The sequence below is a fragment of the Lampetra planeri genome, chromosome 53, assembly GCF_965212315.1.
Source record: "Lampetra planeri chromosome 53, kcLamPlan1.2.h2, whole genome shotgun sequence".
Lineage (NCBI taxonomy): Eukaryota > Metazoa > Chordata > Hyperoartia > Petromyzontiformes > Petromyzontidae > Lampetra > Lampetra planeri.
In genome coordinates, this window is record NC_136159.1 from 8716163 (window position 1) to 8740311 (window position 24149).

General features: G+C 54.2%; 1 protein-coding gene across 1 annotated transcript in view; it reads left to right on the forward strand.

Annotated features, from left to right (window-relative positions):
- Positions 1 to 24149, forward strand: part of LOC144734920 (FERM domain-containing protein 5-like) — a 62426-nt gene that overhangs the window by 27917 nt on the left and 10360 nt on the right. The window contains exons 2-7 of the mRNA XM_078617376.1: positions 6514 to 6618; positions 8217 to 8259; positions 9867 to 9945; positions 16366 to 16463; positions 16960 to 17086; positions 22615 to 22702. Of these exons, the coding sequence (XP_078473502.1) occupies positions 6514 to 6618; positions 8217 to 8259; positions 9867 to 9945; positions 16366 to 16463; positions 16960 to 17086; positions 22615 to 22702 (540 nt within the window). The remainder of the gene's footprint in view (positions 1 to 6513; positions 6619 to 8216; positions 8260 to 9866; positions 9946 to 16365; positions 16464 to 16959; positions 17087 to 22614; positions 22703 to 24149) is intronic.

Sequence of the window (24149 nt, forward strand, 5' to 3'; positions counted from 1 at the left end):
GGAGGGAAAAACCGGAATGTCCCGGGGGAAAATCTACGTGACCACAGGGAAAGAGAGGCGTCAGGGTCGGGAACCAACACACGACCGCCTGTATACCAGGAGAGGTAGTCAACTTCTCCTAGCCATCGTTGCGTGGGAGAGGCCCGGCCACTCATTCAGGGCCACGGTCCAGCCGGCGCCGGGACCCCTGAGTCCTGTGGCCGGGGCTGTGGCCACCGCACGGCGCTAACTTTAGCCGGGCAGTGGCCGCTAAAGTTAGCGCCGTGACGGCGGTGCCTCCTCCTGCTGCTGCTGCTCCCTTTGCTGACTCGGAGGAAACCTGTCCCCTCCTGCTGCTCCTAATCACTGTCAGCACCATCGTCACCATCACCCTCCTAATCACTGTCAGCACCATCATCACCATCACCCTCCTAATCGCTGTCACCACCATCGTCACCATCACCCTCCTAATCACTGTCAGCACCATCGTCACCATCACCCTCCTAATCACTGTCACCACCATCATCACCATCACCCTCCTAATCACTGTCACCACCATCGTCACCATCACCCTCCTAATCACTGTCACCACCATCATCACCATCACAACCCTAATCACTGTCACCACCATCGTCACCATCACCCTCCTAATCACTGTCACCACCATCGTCACCATCACCCTCCTAATCACTGTCACCACCATCATCACCATCACCCTCCTAATCACTGTCACCACCATCGTCACCATCACCCTCCTAATCACTGTCACCACCATCATCACCATCACACTCCTAATAACTGTCACCACCATCGTCACCATCACCCTCCTAATCACTGTCGCCACCATCGTCACCATCACCCTCCTAATCATTGTCAGCACCATCATCACCGTCACCCTCCTAATCACTGTCAGCACCATCATCACCATCACCCTCCTAATCACTGTCACCACCATCGTCACCATCACCCTCCTAATCACTGTCAGCACCATCGTCACCATCACCCTCCTAATCACTGTCACCACCATCATCACCATCACCCTCCTAATCACTGTCACCACCATCATCACCATCACCCTCCTAATCACTGTCACCACCATCGTCACCATCACCCTCCTAATCACTGTCACCACCATCATCACCATCACCCTCCTAATCACTGTCACCACCATCATCACCATCACCCTCCTAATCACTGTCACCACCATCGTCACCATCACCCTCCTAATCACTGTCACCACCATCATCACCGTCACGTTCCTAATCACTGTCAGCACCATCGTCACCATCACCCTCCTAATCACTGTCACCACCATCATCACCATCACCCTCCTAATCACTGTCACCACCATCATCACCATCACCCTCCTAATCACTGTCACCACCATCATCACCATCACCCTCCTAATCACTGTCACCACTATCATCACCGTCACGTTCCTAATCACTGTCAACACCATCGTCACCATCACCCTCCTAATCACTGTCATCACCATCATCACCATCACCCTCCTAATCACTGTCACCACCATCATCACCATCACTCTCCTAATCACTATCACCACCATCATCACCATCACCCTCCTAATCACTGTCACCACCATCGTCACCATCACCCTCCTAATCACTGTCACCACCATCGTCACCATCACCCTCCTAATCACTGTCACCACCATCATCACTATCACCCTCCTAATCACTGTCACCACTATCATCACCGTCACGTTCCTAATCACTGTCAGCACCATCGTCACCATCACCCTCCTAATCACTGTCACCACCATCATCACCATCACCCTCCTAATCACTGTCACCACCATCATCACCGTCACGTTCCTAATCACTGTCAGCACCATCGTCACCATCACCCTCCTAATCACTGTCACCACCATCATCACCATCACCCTCCTAATCACTGTCACCACCATCATCACCATCACCCTCCTAATCACTGTCACCACCATCATCACCATCACCCTCCTAATCACTGTCACCACTATCATCACCGTCACGTTCCTAATCACTGTCAGCACCATCGTCACCATCACCCTCCTAATCACTGTCATCACCATCATCACCATCACCCTCCTAATCACTGTCACCACCATCATCACCATCACTCTCCTAATCACTATCACCACCATCATCACCATCACCCTCCTAATCACTGTCACCACCATCGTCACCATCACCCTCCTAATCACTGTCAGCACCATCGTCACCATCACCCTCCTAATCACTGTCACCACCATCATCACCATCACCCTCCTAATCACTGTCACCACTATCATCACCGTCACGTTCCTAATCACTGTCAGCACCATCGTCACCATCACCCTCCTAATCACTGTCAGCACCATCATCACCATCACCCTCCTAATCACTGTCACCACCATCATCACCATCACTCTCCTAATCACTATCACCACCATCATCACCATCACCCTCCTAATCACTGTCACCACCATCGTCACCATCACCCTCCTAATCACTGTCACCACCATCGTTACCATCACCCTCCTAATCACTGTCACCACTATCATCACCGTCACGTTCCTAATCACTGTCAGCACCATCGTCACCATCACCCTCCTAATCACTGTCACCACTATCATCACCGTCACGTTCCTAATCACTGTCACCACCATCATCACCATCACCCTCCTAATCACTGTCACCACTATCATCACCGTCACGTTCCTAATCACTGTCAGCACCATCGTCACCATCACCCTCCTAATCACTGTCACCACTATCATCACCGTCACGTTCCTAATCACTGTCACCACCATTGTCACCATCACCCTCCTAATCACTGTCACCACTATCATCACTGTCACGTTCCTAATCACTGTCAGCACCATCGTCACCATCACCCTCCTAATCACTGTCAGCACCATCATCACCATCACCCTCCTAATCACTGTCACCACCATCATCACCATCACCTTCCTAATCACTGTCAGCACCATCATCACCATCACACTCCTAATCACTGTCAGCACCATCATCACCATCACCCTCCTAATCACTGTCACCACCATCGTCACCATCACCCTCCTAATCACTGTCAGCACCATCGTCACCATCACCCTCCTAATCACTGTCAGCACCATCATCACCATCACCCTCCTAATCACCGTCACCACCATCATCACCATCACCCTCCTAATCACTGTCAGCACCATCATCACCATCACACTCCTAATCACTGTCACCACCATCATCACCATCACCCTCCTAATCACTGTCAGCACCATCATCACCATCACACTCCTAATCACTGTCAGCACCATCATCACCATCACCTTCCTAATCACTGTCAGCACCATCATCACCATCACACTCCTAATCACTGTCAGCACCATCGTCACCATCACCCTCCTAATCACTGTCACCACCATCATCACCATCACCCTCCTAATCACTGTCAGCACCATTGTCACCATCACCCTCCTAATCACTGTCAGCACCATTATCACCATCACCCTCCTAATCACTGTCAGCACCATCATCACCATCACCCTCCTAATCACTGTCAGCACCATCATCACCATCACCCTCCTAATCACTGTCACCACCATCATCACCATCACCCTCCTAATCACTGTCAGCACCATCATCACCATCACCCTCCTAATCACTGTCACCTCCATCGTCACCATCACCCTCCTAATCACTGTCAGCACCATCGTCACCATCACCCTCCTAATCACTGTCACCACCATCATCACCATCACCCTCCTAATCACTGTCAGCACCATCATCACCATCACCCTCCTAATCACTGTCAGCACCATCGTCGCCATCACCCTCCTAATCACTGTCAGCACCATCATCACCATCACCCTCCTAATCACTGTCACCACCATCGTCACCATCACCCTCCTAATCACTGTCAGCACCATCGTCACCATCACCCTTCTAATCACTGTCACCACCATCATCACCATCACCCTCCTAATCACTGTCACCACCATCATCACCATCACCCTCCTAATCACTGTCAGCACCATCGTCACCATCACCCTGCTAATCACTGTCACCACCATCATCACCATCACCCTCCTAATCACTGTCAGCACCATCATCACCATCACCCTCCTAATCACTGTCACCACCATCGTCACCATCACCCTCCTAATCACTGTCACCACCATCGTCACCGTCACCCTCCTAATCACTGTCACCACCATCATCACCATCACCCTCCTAATCACTGTCACCACCATCATCACCATCACCCTCCTAATCACTGTCAGCACCATCGTCACCATCACCCTGCTAATCACTGTCACCACCATCGTCACCATCACCCTCCTAATCACTGTCACCACCATCATCACCATCACCCTCCTAATCACTGTCACCACCATCATCACCATCACCCTCCTAATCACTGTCACCACCATCATCACCATCACCCTCCTAATCACTGTCAGCACCATCGTCACCATCACCCTGCTAATCACTGTCACCACCATCGTCACCATCACCCTCCTAATCACTGTCACCACCATCATCACCATCACCCTCCTAATCACTGTCAGCACCATCGTCACCATCACCCTCCTAATCACTGTCACCACCATCATCACCATCACCTTCCTAATCACTGTCAGCACCATCATCACCATCACACTCCTAATCACTGTCAGCACCATCATCACCATCACCCTCCTAATCACTGTCAGCACCATCGTCACCATCACCCTCCTAATCACTGTCAGCACCATCGTCACCATCACCCTCCTAATCACTGTCAGCACCATCGTCACCATCACCCTGCTAATCACTGTCAGCACCATCGTCACCATCACCCTCCTAATCACTGTCACCACCATCGTCACCATCACCCTCCTAATCACTGTCAGCACCATCGTCACCATCACCCTGCTAATCACTGTCACCACCATCATCACCATCACCCTCCTAATCACTGTCACCACCATCATCACCATCACCCTCCTAATCACTGTCAGCACCATCGTCACCATCACCCTGCTAATCACTGTCACCACCATCGTCACCATCACCCTCCTAATCACTGTCACCACCATCATCACCATCACCCTCCTAATCACTGTCACCACCATCATCACCATCACCCTGCTAATCACTGTCACCACCATCATCACCATCACCCTCCTAATCACTGTCAGCACCATCGTCACCATCACCCTCCTAATCACTGTCACCACCATCATCACCATCACCCTCCTAATCACTGTCACCACCATCATCACCATCACCCTCCTAATCACTGTCAGCACCATCGTCACCATCACCCTCCTAATCACTGTCACCACCATCATCACCATCACCTTCCTAATCACTGTCAGCACCATCATCACCATCACACTCCTAATCACTGTCAGCACCATCATCACCATCACCTTCCTAATCACTGTCAGCACCATCGTCACCATCACCCTCCTAATCACTGTCAGCACCATCGTCACCATCACCCTCCTAATCACTGTCACCACCATCATCACCATCACCCTGCTAATCACTGTCAGCACCATCGTCACCATCACCCTCCTAATCACTGTCAGCACCATCATCACCATCACCCTCCTAATCACTGTCACCACCATCATCACCATCACCTTCCTAATCACTGGCAGCACCATCATCACCATCACCCTCCTAATCACTGTCAGCACCATCATCACCATCACCCTCCTAATCACTGTCAGCACCATCATCACCATCACCCTCCTAATCACTGTCACCACCATCATCACCATCACCTTCCTAATCACTGGCAGCACCATCATCACCATCACACTCCTAATCACTGTCACCACCATCATCACCATCACCCTCCTAATCACTGTCAGCACCATCGCCACCATCACCCTCCTAATCACTGTCACCACCATCATCACCATCACCCTCCTAATCACTGTCACCACCATCATCACCATCACCTTCCTAATCACTGGCAGCACCATCATCACCATCACACTCCTAATCACTGTCAGCACCATCATCACCATCACCCTCCTAATCACTGTCACCACCATCATCACCATCACCCTCCTAATCACTGTCAGCACCATCATCACCATCACCCTCCTAATCACTGTCACCACCATCATCACCATCACCTTCCTAATCACTGGCAGCACCATCATCACCATCACCCTCCTAATCATTGTTACCACCACCACCACTGTCCTCCTTTTGTCTCTCTTGTCTTTGTGTGAACGTGTGTGTGTGTGTGCTGCACGTGTCAGTGTGGTAACCTGTGCGTGTGCTGCACGTGTCAGTGTGTTAACCTGTGTGTGTGCTGCACGTGTCAGTGTGTTAACCTGTGTGTCTGTATCTGCATGTCCCCGTGTGTGTGTGTTTCTGCTGTGTGTATGTGTGTGCGGCGTGTGTCTGCCTGTTGCCGTGTGTGTGTGTGGCGTGTGTGTGGCGTGTGTGTGTGTGTGGCGTGTGTGTGTGTGGCGTGTGTGTGTGCGGTATGTGTCTGTGTGTTGCCGTGTGTGTGTGTCTGCGTGTTGCCGTGTCCCCGGGCCCGTAGAAGGACACCAAGGGCCAGCGAGTGCTGGACCACGTGTGTAACCACCTGGACCTGCTCGAGAGGGACTACTTCTGCCTGCACTACCGCGACACCGACGGGCAGACAGTGAGGAGCACTCACCACCAAGCCACTCACCACTGTCCCAATCACCACCGTCCCCCCACTCACCACCGTCCCACTCACCACCGTAGCCCCACTCACCACCGTCCCTCCACTCACCACCGTCCCACTCACCACCGTCCCACTCACCACCGTACCCCCACTCACCACTGTCCCACTCACCACCGTCCCACTCACCACCGTCTCTCCACTCACCACCGTCCCTCCACTCACCACCGTCCCTCCACTCACCACCGTCCCCCCACTCACCACCGTCCCACTCACTACCGTCCCACTCACCACCAACCCCCCACTCACCACCGTCCCCCCACTCACCACCGTCCCACTCACCACCGTCCCACTCACCACCGTCCCACTCACCACCGTCCCCCCATTCACCACCGTCCCCCCACTCACCACCGTCCCCCCACTCACCACGTCCCCCCACTCACCACCGTCCCCCCACTCACCACCGTCCCCCCACTCACCACCGTCCCCCCACTCACCACCGTCCCCCCACTCACCACCGTCCCCCCACTCACCACCGTCCCACTCACCACCGTCCCCCCACTCACCACCGTCCCTCCACTCACCACCGTCCCCCCACTCACCACCGTCCCCCCACTCACCACCGTCCCACTCACCACCGTCCCACTCACCACCGTCCCCCCACTCACCACCAAGCCACTCACCACCGTCCCACTCACCACCGTCCCCCCACTCACCACCGTCCCCCCACTCACCACCGTCCCACTCACCACCATCCCCCCACTCACCACCGTCACCCCACTCACCACCGTCCCCCCACTCACCACCATCCCACTCACCATCGTCCCACTCACCACCGTCCCCCCACTCACCACCGTCCCCCCACTCACCACCGTCCCCCCACTCACCACGTCCCCCCACTCACCACCGTCCCCCCACTCACCACCGTCCCCCCACTCACCACGTCCCCCCACTCACCACCGTCCCCCCACTCACCACCGTCCCCCCACTCACCACCGTCCCCCCACTCACCACCGTCCCCCCACTCACCACGTCCCCCCACTCACCCCCCCCGCCCCACCACTCACCACTGTTTCACCCATCACCTCCCCCGCGCCACCACTCACCACTGTTTCACCCATCACCTCCCCCGCCCCACCACTCACCACTGTCTCACCCATCACCTCCCCCACCCCACCACTCACCACTGTTTCACCCATCACCCCCCCCCCGCCCCACCACTCACCACTGTTTCACCCATCACCCCCCCCGTGCCACCATTGACCACTGCTGCTGCTGCCTTCACTTCTACCCCCATTGCTGCTGCTGCCCCCACTGCTGCCCCCACTGTTGCTGCTGCCCCCGCTGCAGCTGCTGCTGCCCTCACTGCTGCTGCTGCCTTCACTTCTACTGCTGCTGCTGCTCCCACTGCTGCTGCTGCCCCCACTGCTGCTGCTGCCCACACTGCTGCTGCTCCCACTGCTGCTGCTGCCCTCACTGCTGCTGCTGCCCCCACTGCTGCTCCCACTGCTGCTGCTGCCCCCACTGCTGCTGCCCCCACTGCTGCTGCTGCCCTCACTGCTGCTGGCCGCCCCTGTTTCGTGTGCCGTGCGCAGCATTGGGTGGACGTCTCCAGGCCACTGGTGAAGCAGCTGAAATGTGAGTGGGCTTCGTTACACGACCCCCGTCCAGTGCGTGACTCGCTGAGCAATCCGAGCAGTGGTGGTGGTTGGCGGTGATGGCGGTGGTGGCAGTGGTGGCGGCCGCCACTCCTCACATGGCTGCCTGTAACCCAGCGCCGTCCAGGCAGCAGCGTGGGTTGGTGGATCACACACGGATGTTCCCGTGGCCGTCGAGGAAGGAGCCGTACCCTGGCTCGCCAGGAGAAGGCGGTACAGCAAAGTGTGGACTAACCTCCATCTGTTTTCATCTGTACGGGGATAGAGCGTTGCCCCCATGTGTAATGCATGGGGTTTTTTTCCGGGTGCTTCGGTTTTCTCCCACGTGAATAATAAACGTGGGTCATCATTATTTGGCTAAAGAACATCTTAAAATAAAAACCCAGTGCGGCAGGACGCTCCTGAAAAATAGTCCACTGTGGCTATCCTGGATAAATAAGTAAATTGTTGATCGTGGGGCCAATGAGCGGGTGCAGCAGTTGCCTGAAGTGCGGTCTTGGTGATGGTGGTGGCACAGCAGCTCCCAGTGGTGTGGTATGTGGTGCTCGTATGGTATAATGGGGAGTGGTGGTGCAGTGGTTAGTGCACTTTTGCTAGGAATCGGCAGAGAGCGAGTTCGATACCCACTCGCGATCAATTGAACCGGTCCTGCACTGCCCCAAAAGTCTGTGAAATCTGCTAAGGCTACACGGGGGATCTTTGTGGTGGGGGAAGTCTGGCGGTGTGATGTGTGGCGGTGTGACATGTGGTGTGGGGGTGTGACGTGTGATGTGTGGGGTGTGACGTGTGTGGTGTGACGTGTGGGGTGTGACGTGTGGGGTGTGACGTGTGGGGTGTGACGTGTGGGTGAGACATGTGGGGTGTGACGTGTGGGGTGTGACGTGTGGGGTGTGACGTGTGGGGTGTGACGTGTGGGGTGTGACGTGTGGGTGAGACGTGTGACGTGTGGGGTGTGACGTGTGGGGTGTGACGTGTGGGGTGTGACGTGTGGGGGTGTGACGTGTGGGGTGTGACGTGTGGGGGTGTGACGTGTGGCGGTGTGACGTGTGGCGGTGTGACGTGTGACGTGTGGGGTGTGACGTGTGGGGTGTGACGTGTGGGGTGTGACGTGTGGGGTGTGACGTGTGGGGTGTGACGTGTGGGGGTGTGACGTGTGGGGGTGTGACGTGTGGGGTGTGACGTGTGGGGTGTGACGTGTGGGGTGTGACGTGTGGGGGTGTGACGTGTGGCGGTGTGACGTGTGACGTGTGGGGGTGTGACGTGTGGGGTGTGACGTGTGGGGTGTGACGTGTGGGGTGTGACGTGTGGGGGTGTGACGTGTGGCGGTGTGACGTGTGGGGTGTGACGTGTGGGGTGTGACGTGTGGGGTGTGACGTGTGGGGTGTGACGTGTGGGGTGTGGGGTGTGACGTGTGGGGTGTGACGTGTGGGGGTGTGACGTGTGGGGTGTGACGTGTGGGGTATGACGTGTGGGGTTTGACGTGGGGGGTGTGACGTGTGGGGTGTGACGTGTGGGGTGTGACGTGTGGGGTGTGACGTGTGGGGGTGTGACGTGTGGGGTGTGACGTGTGGGGTGTGCCGCCTGCAGGCAGCCCGCCATACGTGCTGAGTTTTCGTGTGCGGTTCTACCCTGCCGATGCACTCGCCCTTCGCGAAGAGATCTCCAGGTGTGGCCACAACGCAGTCACCACTCAGTCACCAATCAGTCACCACTCAGTCACCACTCAGTCACCACTCAGTCACTACACGACGACAGCCGCACAGAAGCTACAGCAGCAGCTGCTGTGTGAGATCGGTGACCCCAGATCCACGCAGCGGCGCCGCTCCGATTACACGGATAAGTTACACGGTGCACATACACACATACACACACTCTACACACACACACTACATACACACACATACACACACTCTACACACATACACACACACTACATACACACTCTACACACACATACACACACTCTATATACACACATACACACACTCTACACACACACACATACACACACTCTACACACATACACACACTACATACACACACTCTATACACACTCTACACACACATACACACACTCTACATACACACATACACACACTCTACATACACACATACACACACTCTACACACACTCTACACATACACTCTACACACACACTTTACACACACATACACACACTCTACACACACTCTACACACACACTTTACACACACATACACACACTCTACACACACATACACACACTCTACATACACACACTCTTCATACACACATACACACACACATACACACACTCTACACACACACTCTACACACACACACATACACACACATACACACACACACTACACACACACTCTACACACTCAACAACCGCCATTCGCCACTAAGTGGCGGTGACGTCACCACGACGCTTGTGCCAGGCCATGTGCACCCTGAGGCCACGTGAAGTGTCGAACGCCCGCTGGCAGGTCACGGGGCAGACCCAGGTGCCACGGGTCGACTGACCGAGATGACTGGCTGATGCACCACCTGTGCCCCCTACTGTGCCGACTTGCTGTGCTTTAGCCACCCGGCGCTCCGCTCGTTGTTGTGAGCGTCGCTCCTCCGCCCTCCGTTGTTGTTGGAGGGCGACTGCCTCCAACTGCCCAGTAGCGTCCTTCACGAGCCTCCTCCACTGAGGCCGATCTTGACACCGCTGGTACCAGTCATAGGCAAGTCCACTCAGCTCCACGTCCTCCTGTACCACATCACTCCATCTCTTCTGTAGCCCGTGCCGCGCCCGTTTAGCCCCCTGGATCCGGCCGAACAAAAGCTGTTTAGGCATGCGGTGGCTGGGCATGCGGGCTACATGACCCAGCCAACGCAGCCTTGCCTGCCGGAGGAGCTCACTGATGGGACTTTGCCCAGATCTTTCAAGGACTTGTGAGCTCCTCACACAATCCAGCCTGGTTAAACCCAGGATGGATCGTAGGCAGGCCAGCCTAAATGTTTCCAACCGGCGAAGATGCTCCACTAGGGGGGTCCACGTTTCGCAAGCGTAGAGAAGGGAGGGAATGACCGTGGCCGAGAAGACCTGAAGCTTCGTGCGGGGCGACAGACCAGGTAGCTTCCACACAGCGTTACGCAACCGATGAAAAGATATTGCCGCTCGACTGATTCGGAGTGAGACCTCTGCTGATAAACTGGAGCCGGTCATGAGCACACTGCCCAGGTATGGGAAACTCTCCACTCTCTCCACTACTGCCCCATCACCGATTGGGAGTTGTGGGGGTGGAGTGCCCGATGGTACAAAATACCCAGGCAGGTGCTTAGTTTTGGTGGGGCTGATGGTAAGGCCCCACCTCTTAGTGGCACACTCCAGTCTCAGCAGCAGCGTCTCCAACTCCTCTTCTGAATGAGCAGCTATTACCAAATCATCGGCATACATAACGTGGTTGACCAATAGGGAGCCATCCCTTGATCGCACCCGGGCGTCGATCAGCCTCCCATTATATCTGTACCAAATGGTAATTCCCCCGGTACAGCTATTGAAGGCTTCACGAACTACGCAGTCGAAATAGATGTTAAATAATGTGGGAGCCAGAGGACATCCCTGTCGCACCCCAAGGTGTACAGGGAAAGGCTCCGACTCCCGGCCACGTAGTTTTACCCGGGCCCGCTCACCATCATGAAGGTCCTTAATGATCGTGAGCATAGGGTCAGGGACTCCGAAAGCACGAAGAACAACCCAGAGCCCAGTCCTACTGATGGTATCATAGGCCTTGACCAGGTCAATAAAGCAGAGATGTAGGTCTTTTTGGAATTCCCTACACCTCTGCTGTAGCAAACGGACAGAAAATATGGCATCTGTGCAGGACCGCCCTTTCCTGAAACCGCATTGGGGCTCTGCAAGCCTCTCCTCAGCATGCCTAGCAAGGCGATGTTGAATAATCCTTGCCAGGACCTTACCCGGCACACTGAGGAGTGAGATGCCCCTGTAGTTGTTACAGTCGGTACGGTCCCCCTTCTTAAAGAGGGGGACCACCAGGGCATCCTTCCAGTCCTGCGGAACCCGTCCAGTGGTCCAGACTGTTGTTATGATGTCATATAGGGCAGTCTGTGCACAAACGCCACCCTCCCTCAGCATTTCGCTTGGGAGATCATCTCTGCCCGGTGCCTTCCCTGGTCTCAGACTCCGGATCGCCCTCAGTACTTCCTCAACAGCTGGTACCTCAGCCAGCCACTCACAGGGGGTGACCTCTTCCAATATTTGAGGCACCGCAGCCTCAGCAGGGTTATCCCCACTTTGTGCCATGATGTTTTCCTGGCTGAGAGATTTTCCCTCCCCCAGGACCTCACAGAAATGCTCAGCAAATCTGCAAACCTGTTCCTGGGGGTCGGAGATTGGATCACCGTTTTTTCCTCTAATGATGGTAATAGGTGTGGCGCTACAGGTTACTTTTTTGATGGAGTTAAATAGTGATTTGTGATCGCGGGCTACTGAGGCAGACTCCATCTCCTCAGCAACCCGCGACCACCACCCATCCTTGCAGCGCCTCACGGCTCTCCGAACCTCCGAGCGAAGACTGCGGTAAACCTCCTCATTCTCTGACGTGGGATGCTGTAGGTGATGAGAGTGGGCCTGTCGCTTTTTCTCAATTAACCTGAACACCTCCTCCGTCAGCCAGGGTTCCCGGGGAGGTCTGGACCGCGTACCCAAAGCAGCCATTGCAGCTGCATGAGTCACAGTCTTAAACCTCGCCCATTTACCCTCGACATCAGGTGGAGTGGGGGACGATGCCAACCCCAGCTGCAAGCGATGATGAAATTCTCGCTTGCAACTTTCATCAGCTAACTTAGACCAGGCCACTTTTGGTTGGAATGGGATCCTGGGTGTACACCCACCACCGGAGTGGAAGAATGGCAGGCGCATCTTACAGATGACTAGTCGATGGTCAGAGGGCAGATCAGCTCCACGGTAGGTCCTGGTGTCAAGGACATGGGCTCGCATCCGCTGGTCCGTCACTATGTAGTCCAGCAGATGTTCTTGCTTGGACCCGGCATGCATCCATGATGTTGTGTGGATGCGCCGATGCCGGAAGAGCGTGTTGGTAATTACTCTACACACACACATACACACACTTTACACACACACACTCTACACACACTCTACATACACACACCTACACACACTCTACACACACACACATACACACACTCTACATACACACACGTGCTACACACACACACTCTACGCACACTCTACGCACACTCTACGTACACTCTACACATACGTGCTACACACGCACTCTACACACGCACACGTGCTACACACATACACACACTCTACATACACACACATACACACGTGCTACACAACACACTCTACACCCACACACGCTACACATACACACAAGCTACACACACGTGCTACACACACTCTACACCCATACACACACACGCGTTACACACGCATGCTACACACACACACATGCTGCACGCACGCACGCTACACACACGCGCTAAACACACACACCCCACACACACACGCGTTACACACACATACGCTACACACATACGCTACACACACACGTGACACACGCGTTACACACACGCTATATACACACACGCGCGCTCTACACGCGCACACTATATAGACACGCGTTGCACACGCTACACACACGCGTTCCACGCCACACACACGCGTTCCACGCCACGCACTCCACGCGTGTGCGCTGTGTGTGTGTGCGCTGTGTGTGTGTGCACTGTGTGTGTGTGCGCTGTGTGTGCTGTGTGTGTGCGCGCTGTGTGTGTGTGCACTGTGTGTGTGTGTGCGCTGTGTGTGTGTGACTGTGTGTGTGCGCTGTGTGTGTGTGTGCCGTGTGTTTGTGACTGTGTGTGTGCTGTGTGCGCGCTGTGTTTGTGTGTGCGCTGTGTGTGTGTGCGCTGTGTGTGTGTGACTGTGTGTGCGCGCTGTGTGTGTGTGCACTGTGTGTGTGTGCGCTGTGTGTGTGTGTGCACTGTGTGTGTGTGCGCTGTGTGTGTGTGCGCACTGTGTGTGTGACTGTGTGTGTGCTGTGTGTGTGTGCGCTGTGTGTGTGTGACTGTGTGTGTGTGACTGTGTGTGTGCACTGTGTGTGTGTGCGCTGTGTGTGTGTGTGTGTATGACTGTGTGTGTGTGACTGTGTGTGTGTGCGCTGTGTGTATGTGTGCGCTGTGTGTGTGTGCGCTGTGTGTGTGTGCTGTGTGTGTGTGCGCTATGTGTGTGTGACTGTGTGTGTGTGTGCGCTGTGTGTGTGTGCACTGTGTGTGTGTGTGCACTGTGTGTGTGTGTGTACACTGTGTGTGTGCGCTGTGTGTGTGTGTGTATGACTGTGTGTGTGTGCTGTGTGTGTGTGCGCTGTGTGTGTGACTGTGTGTGTGTGTGCGCTGTGTGTGTGTGCACTGTGTGTGTGTGTGCACTGTGTGTGTGTGTGCACTGTGTGTGTGCGCTGTGTGTGTGTGCGCTGTGTGTGTGTGCGCTGTGTGTGTGTGACTGTGTGTGTGTGTGTGTGTGCGCTGTGTGTGTGTGACTGTGTGTGTGTGACTGTGTGTGTGCGCTGTGTGTATGTGTGCGCTGTGTGTGTGTGCCCTGTGTGTGTGTGCTGTGTGTGTGTGTGCTATGTGTCTGCGTGCTGTGTGTGTGTGTCACTTGTGTGTGTGTGTGCGCTGTGTGTGTGTGTGACTGTGTGTGTGTGACTGTGTGTGTGTGTCACTGTGTGTGTGTGCGCTGTGTGTGTGTGTGCTGCGTGTGTGTGCTATGTGTGTGTGCGCTGTGTGTGTGTGACTGTGTGTGTGTGTGTGTGCTGTGTGCGCGCTGTGTTTGTGTGTGCGCTGTGTGTGTGTGCGCTGTGTGTGTGTGACTGTGTGTGTGCGCTGTGTGTGTGTGCGCTGTGTGTGTGTGTGCACTGTGTGTGTGTGTGCTGTGTGTGTGTGCGCACTGTGTGTGTGACTGTGTGTGTGCTGTGTGTGTGTGCGCTGTGTGTGTGTGACTGTGTGTGTGTGACTGTGTGTGTGCACTGTGTGTGTGTGCGCTGTGTGTGTGTTTATGACTGTGTGTGTGTGACTGTGTGTGTGCGCTGTGTGTATGTGTGCGCTGTGTGTGTGTGCGCTATGTGTGTGCACTGTGTGTGTGTGCGCTGTGTGTGTGTGTATGACTGTGTGTGTGTGACTGTGTGTGTGTGCGCTGTGTGTATGTGTGCGCTGTGTGTGTGTGCGCTGTGTGTGTGTGCGCTGTGTGTGTGTTGTGCGCTGTGTGTGTGTGACTGTGTGTGTGTGTGCGCTGTGTGTGTGTGCACTGTGTGTGTGTGTGTGTGCACTGTGTGTGTGCGCTGTGTGTGTGTGCGCTGTGTGTGTGTGCGCTGTGTGTGTGTGACTGTGTGTGTGTGTGTGCGCTGTGTGTGACTGTGTGTGTGTGACTGTGTGTGTGCGCTGTGTGTATGTGTGCGCTGTGTGTGTGCCCTGTGTGTGTGTGTGCTGTGTTTGTGTGCTATGTGTCTGCGTGCTGTGTGTGTGTGTCACTTGTGTGTGTGTGTGCGCTGTGTGTGTGTGACTGTGTGTGTGTGTCACTGTATGTGTGTGCGCTGTGTGTGTGTGTGCTGCGTGTGTGTGCTATGTGTGTGTGCGCTGTGTGAGTGTGACTGTGTGTGTGTGTGTGTGCTGTGTGTATGCGCTGTGTGTGTGTGCACTGTGTGTGTGTGACTGTGTGTGTGTGTGTGCGCTGTGTGTGTGCGCGCTGTGTGTGTGTGCTGCGTGTGTGTGCTATGTGTGTGTGCGCTGTGTGTGTGTGACTGTGTGTGTGTGTGTGCGCTGTGTGTATGCGCTGTGTGTGTGTGCACTGTGTGTGTGTGACTGTGTGTGTGTGTGTGCGCTGTGTGTCTGTGCGCTGTGTGTGTGTGCGCTGTGTGTGTGTGCGCTGTGTGTGTGTGACTGTGTGTGCTGTGTGTGTCTGTGTGTGCTGTGTGTGTGTGCTATGTGTCTGTGCGCTGTGTGTGTGTGCGCTGTGTGTGTGTGTCTGTGTGTGTGTGTCTGTGTGTGTGTGCGCTGTGTGTGTGTGTGCCGCAGGTACCTGCTCTTCCTGCAGCTCAAGCGGGACCTGCGGCACGGCCACCTCCTGGCGCCAGCTGCAGACATGGCCTGGCTCATCGCCTTCATCCTGCAAGGTGAGGGACCTCACTGCTCACTCCTCACCACTCACCTCACTCCTCACCACTCACCTCACTCCTCACCACTCACCTCACTCCTCACCACTCACCTCACTCCTCACCACTCACCTCACTCCTCACCACTCACCTCACTCCTCCCCACTCACCTCACTAATGATTTGATCACACCTCCCAACTCACCACGCCACTTACCTCACCACGCCACTTACCTCACCACTCATTTCACATCACCATTCACCTTACGTCACCTCTCACCTTACCTCACTACTCACCTGGCCTCACCTCACCACACAACTAAGCTCCACACTCACCTCATCATTCACCTCACCACTCATTTCACATCACCACTCACCTCATCACTCACCTCACCACACAACTCAGCTCCCCACACACTTCACCCTCACCACTCAGCTCACCTCACCATTCATCTCACCACTCATTGCACGTCACCACTCACCTCACCACTCACCCTCACGTGGCTGTCTCGCTGCAGCGGATACGGGCGACTATGACCCCGAGGAGTGCACGGACGACCGTGAGGCGCGAGTCGCTCTGCTGCCTCCCGCCGCTCACCCCTCGCTCCTCACCCACGCACACGACCTCCACCGCACCCAGCTCCGGTACGCGCACACACACGCACTCACACACATACACGCACGTACACACACGTACACACACGTACACACACGCTCACCCCTCGCTCCTCACCCACGCATACGACCTCCACCGCACCCAGCTCCGGTACACACACACGCACGCACTCACACACATACACGCACGCACTCGCACACGCACTCACACACGCACTCACACACGCACTCACACACGCACTCACACATGTACACACACGCTCACGCACGCACACGCACTTACGCACGCACACACACGCACGCATACACACGCAGACACGTGCACATGCACGTACACACATTCATACAAAGACAAAGATCCTCCGTGTAGCCTTACCAGACTGTTGAGGCAAATGCTGTTAGTGAGCACCTATGAAGGCCGGAATGGTACACGAGGGGGTGGGTGGCCAGCACCACGCCCGACCGTCTTTGTCTCCCCAGTGGCGATGTTTACACACCACATCAGATACTCATTTGAGGCTGAGTCGACCTAGGGGAGGCCCATGATTGGTTCAGAAAATCATCACTGGTGTTGGCCGTGAGCGGAAATCGAACTTGGGTCGCCGGGTTTGTAGTGCAGCGTGCTACCCGCTACACTACCGATCTGTACAACAACAACCGCCATTCGCCACTAAGTGGCGGTGACGTCACCACGACGCTTGTGCCAGGCTATGTGCACTCTAAGGCCACATGAAGTGTCGAACGCACGCTTGACAGGAGGTCACGGGATAGACCCAGGTGCCATGGATTGACTGACTGAGATGAGTGGCCGGTGCACCACCTGTGCCCCCTACTTTGCCAACTTGCTGTGTTTTAGCCACCCGACATTCCGCTCGTTGTTGTGAGCGTCGCTCCTCTACCCTCTGTTGTTGTTGGAAAGCGACTGCCTCCAACTGCCCAGTAGCATCCTTCCTCCCCCACAGAAGCAAATCTGAACACTGATGGTACCGAACTGTTTTAATGATGTCACATAGCGTTTCCACCCAAATGTCACCCCCCCTCAGCAGTTCGCTTGAGAGGTGATCTCTACCCAGCGCTCTGCCTGGTCTCCAGCTCCGGATTGCCCTTCACACTTCCTCAACAGATGTCACATTGGCCAACCACTCACAGAGAGTGGCTACTTTCTCGAATCATCAACAAAAAGCAGCCCCTGCAGGGTCAACCCCACCTTGCCCCATGTTGTTATATACGATGAGGGATTTCATCTTTCCCAGGGCCTCACAGAAATGATCAGCAAACCTGAGAACCTTCTCTTTGGGGGATGGAGATCGGATCACCATTTTTGCCCTTCAGAATATTAATAGGTGTTGTGTGGCAAATCACTTTTTTGATGGAGTTAAAGTGTGATGTGTGACCCTGTTCTACTGAGGTAGTTTACATCTCCTCAGCAACCCATGATCACCACCCATCCATGCAGCGCCACACAGATGTCCGAATCTCTGAGCGAAGGCTGTAAGCCTCATTCTCGGACGAGGGATGCTGTAGACGATGGGAGTGGGCCTACCGCTTTCTCTCCGCGAGCCGCAACACCACTTACGTTCGCCAGGGTCTCTGGGGAGGTCTGGACTGCTTCCCAAATGCAGCCATATTAGCAGCTGGACGAGCCACAGTCCTGAACCTCACCCACTTTCCCTTGGTATCTGGAAGAAGGGAGGACAATGCCAACCCCAGCTGCTTACGATGATGAAATTCTCAAGCGGAGACCAGGCAACTGTGGGTTTGAGTGGGGTCCTAGATCGATGCCCTCGGCCACAGTGGACATATCATAGGCGCAACTTACCAATGACACGCCAGCCATTGGATGGTCAGTGGGCAGATCAGCTCCACGATAGGTCCTTATGTTAAGGACATGGACCCACGTTCGCTGTTCCATTACATATATAGTCCAGCAGATGTTCTTGCTTTGACCCAGCGTGCACCCATGATGTTGTGTGGATATGCTAATGCCGGAATAGCGTGTTGGTGATTACAAACCCATGCGCTGCACAGATGTCTAGCAGCCTCCTACCATTGTTATTGAGCTGATCTGAGTCATGCCTTGCAATAACTCAGTTTGTGGTTGTGGCAGCAGTTACATTGGGGAAACGAAACGACGTCTCTAACCGCGTTCGTGAACACAAGGCAGATCTGAAACACGGTAGGACCAATACCTCTGCCATTGCTGATCATAGTTTTAACGCTGTGGGCTCACACAAAATTTATTTTTCCAAGACGAAGGTACTCTACAAACCCACCGGCTACCTTCAGAGATTTGTTCATGAAGCCATCCAGATATATAAACACAGACACAACTTCAACCGAGAAGATGGGTACAAACTGAGCAATCATTGGAAGGACGTTATTAGCCAGGTAAAGTCTTAACTGACTGTGATGTTTCCATGCTACATGCTTATGTCAGCTGTTATTTCCGACTCTCTGTCTCTCTTTCTCTGTGCCTCTCTTAGATCTCTCACATGTCCTTTGGATTGCACCTCTCATGCTCACATGCCCTTTGGATTTCACTCTCATGCTCACAGGTCCTTTTGATTGCACTCTCATGGTGCTAATCTCTTATTAACACTGCTGTTGTGCGCATATGCAGGGATGATACTCTTATGCAGCGACGGAAGCTCATTCATGCTAATCTCCCTCCCTAATCTCTCTCTCCCTAATCTCCCCCATTAACACAACTGACGTGCTTGCGTCCGTGGATGGAATTCCTTTCCAGCTCAGACCCCGCTTGCTTGCCCATCGCCACATATATAACCTCTTGTTGTAACAGCTCTCTCGCTGGTTCAGCAGTTCCACTGCTGGATTATATTTTTTTCCGCCTGAGGACGACCGCTTGTGTTGCGATCGAAACGTCGTGATATATTATTTTTTATTTTTTTTATTTTCTACCTACATGATTTTACCGAAAGAACCAAAGAATATCCCTCATATAATAGAGGTTTCTTGGGTTAGATCACGTAAGTATATAAATGTGTCATTAAAACCGGCCACCACCCGACACAGCCAATTAGTAAGGGTTGTCACGTAAACAGAACGTGCCAATTTGTCACTAGTACAGCACACCGGTTGTGTGTTGGAGGGCCAAGCCACAACATTTACAATCTGAGTACGCTATTTTGCCAGTAATTACACCTAGCTTCATCAGGCGACAGCCAGATTTGTGGAGAAGTTCCTTATATAGAGGCGTAGATGTGGTGATCATGTGGTGATCACGCTTCTGCGCTCTTGCGCCACATGGGGGGGGGGGGAATTACTGAGGCTATGTACATTATGCATTATGCGAGCCCTTTGAACTTGTCCTTCCTGTCTATTTGTGTGTGTAGTGACATCGCGGAATGTCACTGTGTAATGCCGGCCCTAGAGAGGCACGGCGTGCGGTGTATTGACATCGCGGACACCACTAGGATGTGGGTGCAGTACCGGCCCTAGAGGGGCTCGGTGAGCGCTGATCGATAGCGCTGGATGGCACCACGCTTGGCGTGCAGTGCCGGCCCCTACAGGATAGGGTGTGGGAGTGCCGGCCATGGAAATGGGGTTACTAAGGGCCGTGGCACTCTGGTTGACCCCAGAGGACACGTGACCAGTTAAGTCTACACAGGGGCCCCAAGTGGGGACTAGGGGTGGTCACGTGGTCAGGGTCGAGATCCTGCTCGAGGATTCTGGAAGGTGGTCGTGGCCAAGGGCGGAGCCGGCCACGCCACAGAGGATACAAGCCGGGTCCCCCAGAGGGACCGGTGTTGTTGTTCACCCTGAAGAAACCTTCGTCTACGTCCTACGTCCTGTAGAGTCTCCAACACGTGGACCTGGACCCAAGCTGTGGTCCGGTCTGTTGTAGCTTTTTACGGTGTGATTAGTGTATTTAGCATGGTGGTCACCACCACAGGTTGTTATTCTGTTAAGGGGCAGTTACCCCGTGTGTTGGTGTTAATAAATGTGTTGCCTCCAAAGAGTACGTTTGCGACTCAGTTGAACTCAATACATGTGTATTAAAATAGCCATACCAACGGTAATCCCGATTGAAGTATGCTGCCCTTTGTAGGCATGCATTTCAATAATGTATTATTTGATTATTCGCTCCACGCAGCACTAAGGCTGTAGCTTTCCTAACAGTTAAAGTTATTTTTTTCAATTTCGATAGATTCTCTAATTATTCTTGGCCAGTAGTAGCTAGTTTTGCACATAACTTCAACATTATAAAAATCAATTGAGTGTCCTTGTTGGCACCCGTGTTCTGCTACTGCTGACATTTGTATTTGAGATAAGAAAAAATTCTCTGATGTTCTTTTAGTCTCGTGCTGATCATTCGTCCTGTTTGCCCAACATAGCATTTACCACACGTGCAGTTAATCCTGTACACACCTTCTGTTGATCGCTTCGGTAATACATCTTTGTACCAGATATGAATTTTTGTATCTTATGTACCGTGCTAAATCTGACTCGGATGTTTTGTTTTTACAAACATCTGGCTAGTTTATCAGTTACTCCCCGAATGTACGGTATTTTGATCGTTATAATAACTTGGGCAGTTTCAATGCTCGTGTTATTCGATTTGGTTTTGGCATTCAATGAATGCCCTGTTGATTTGTGCATAAATTTTAACCGTTCATTTGCAGCGCTTCTTTAACATGTTGAATTTCACTTCTCAGACACAATACACAGAAAGGACAAGTTCAAAGGGCTCGCATAATGCATAATGCACGTTGCCTTAGTAACCCCCCCCCCCCCCCCACATTTCGCAAGATCGCAGAATGGTGGTCAGCACATCTGCGCCTCTATATAAGGAACGAAACAGGTGGACTTATCCACAAATCTGGCTGTCGCCTGATGAAGCTCGTTGTAATTACTGGCGAAACGTCGTACTCAGATTGTAAATGTTGTGGCTTGGCTCTCCAACACACCGGTGTGCTGTACTAGTGACGAATTGGCATATTCTGTTTACGTAACAACCTTTACTAGTTGGCTGTTGGGTTTTAACGACACATTTATATATTTACGCAATCTAACCCCCCCCCCAAAAAACCTGTATTATGGATGATATTGGTCGCGTAAGCTTCCTCCGTTTTAAACTGACATCCCCCATATAGCCTTAACAGACTGTAGGGGCAAGTGCTGTTAGCGAGCACCTATGAAGGCCGGAATGGTACACGAGGGGGTGGGTGGCCAGCACCACGCCCGACCGTCTTTGTCTCCCCAGTGGTGATGTTTACACACCGCACCAGGTACTCATTTCATGCTGAGTCGACCTAGGGGAGGCCTGGGACCGGTTTAGATAATCATCACTGGTGTTGGCCGTGAGCGGGAATCGAACCCGGGTCGCCAGGTCCATAGCGCAGCGCGCTAACTGCTACACTACCGCTCCCCACTCACACTGACACACACACACAGACACACACAGTCACACGTGTGTGTGTGTGTGTCGGTCACGGAGAGACAGCCCCTGCCGTGACTCTGTCTCTTTGTCTCTGTGTGTCTGTGTGTCTCTTTGTCTCTGTGTGTCTCTGCGTCTCTCTCTCTGTCTGTGTCCCCAGCGGACAGACACCGGCGCAGGCCGAGGAGAACTTCCTGCAGAAGGTGCAGGAGCTGGAGACGTACGGGTTCAACCCGCAGCCCTGCCGGGTGAGGCCCTTGCAGTGCCCGCTCACCGCTCACCGCTCACCACTCACCTTCCCAGGGGTTGCCTTTCTCTGCACAGACTTGATGCTAATTATGTCTGCTTCAAGTCCGGCCTGGGTTAACTCTGGCCGAGGGGACACATAGGGGGACACATCAAACCTATTTGTCACGGTAATAATCATATTAGCTGCACTAATCGGGTACTAGAGGGTGGGCAGGGGATATTTCCCATGACCTGGACACAGCAACAGCAAATTTCTCCATGCTCTCTCATTCGGGTACTCAATCACTGTGCACAAGGCGCCGTGCAGTGACACAAGTGAGCGTGCGTGTGTGTGTGAGTGTGCGTGTGAGCGGGCGTGTGTGTGAGCGTACGTGTGAGCGAGTGTACGTGAGCATGCGTGCATGCGTGTGCTTGTGAGAAGTGGTGGTGCAGTGGTTAGCATGCTACACCATGAACCCGGTAACCCGAGTTCGATTCCTGCTCATGGTCAACGCCAGTTATGATTATCTGAACCGGTCCTGGGCCTCGCCTAGGTCGACTCAGGCTCAAAATGAGTACCCGGCATGGTGTATCAACATCGCCACGAGGGAGACAAAGGCGGCCGGGCGTGGTGCTGGCCACACATCTCGTGTGCCCTGCCAGTCTTCGTAGGCGCTCACGAAAGCACTTGCCCCAAAATGATGTTATGTGCTACACGGGGGATCTTTGTCTTTGTGCTTGCCCACCAGAGGACGTTCGAAAGTCCTGTTCGTTCCCCGGTGAGGACGAAGGGTTCCCGAGTCCAGGTTTAACCCTTGTCCCGTGCACGGCCAATGCATGTCCCTCGCCCACCCACCAAAACCCACCCACCCATGTCACCGGGGTCCGGCCTGCCGGCTGCTGTGAGCCCCGATTACTAGGAGCCCCTTTCCGTGGTGTGAGGGAGGAGGTTGTGCAGGGAGACGATGGTGGGTGGTTTCTGCGTTTGGCCAGCTGTGAGCCAGGGCCACGCTTTCCACGCGGCCGTGTCACCCGCACTGCGCTCGACTTCCCTTCGTCTTCTCTCTCTCTCGCAGCACGCGCACACACGAGGCTCCCCTCCGACCTCACCCACCGAGCCTCCTCGCTCCTACACGCCGCGCACTTTGAACTTTGCCCCACGCGCTCGCCTCTCTCCCGCACATATCCTCACCCACGCACTCGCTCCTCACCCACCCCTGCACTCACTCCTCACCCACGCATTCCTCACCCACACATCCTTGCACTTGCCTCTCTCCCACACACATCCTCACCCACCCCTTCACCCGCTCCTCACCCACTACCCACTCGCATTCGCCTCTCTCTTACCCCCACACGATCACCCCCACCCCACTCTCGCACACACGCCCACACGTGCCTGACAACTCGTGCCTGCATGCTCACCTGTTCTCACCTCTGCTGGCCGTTCGCTTACCGCTCGTGCTCACC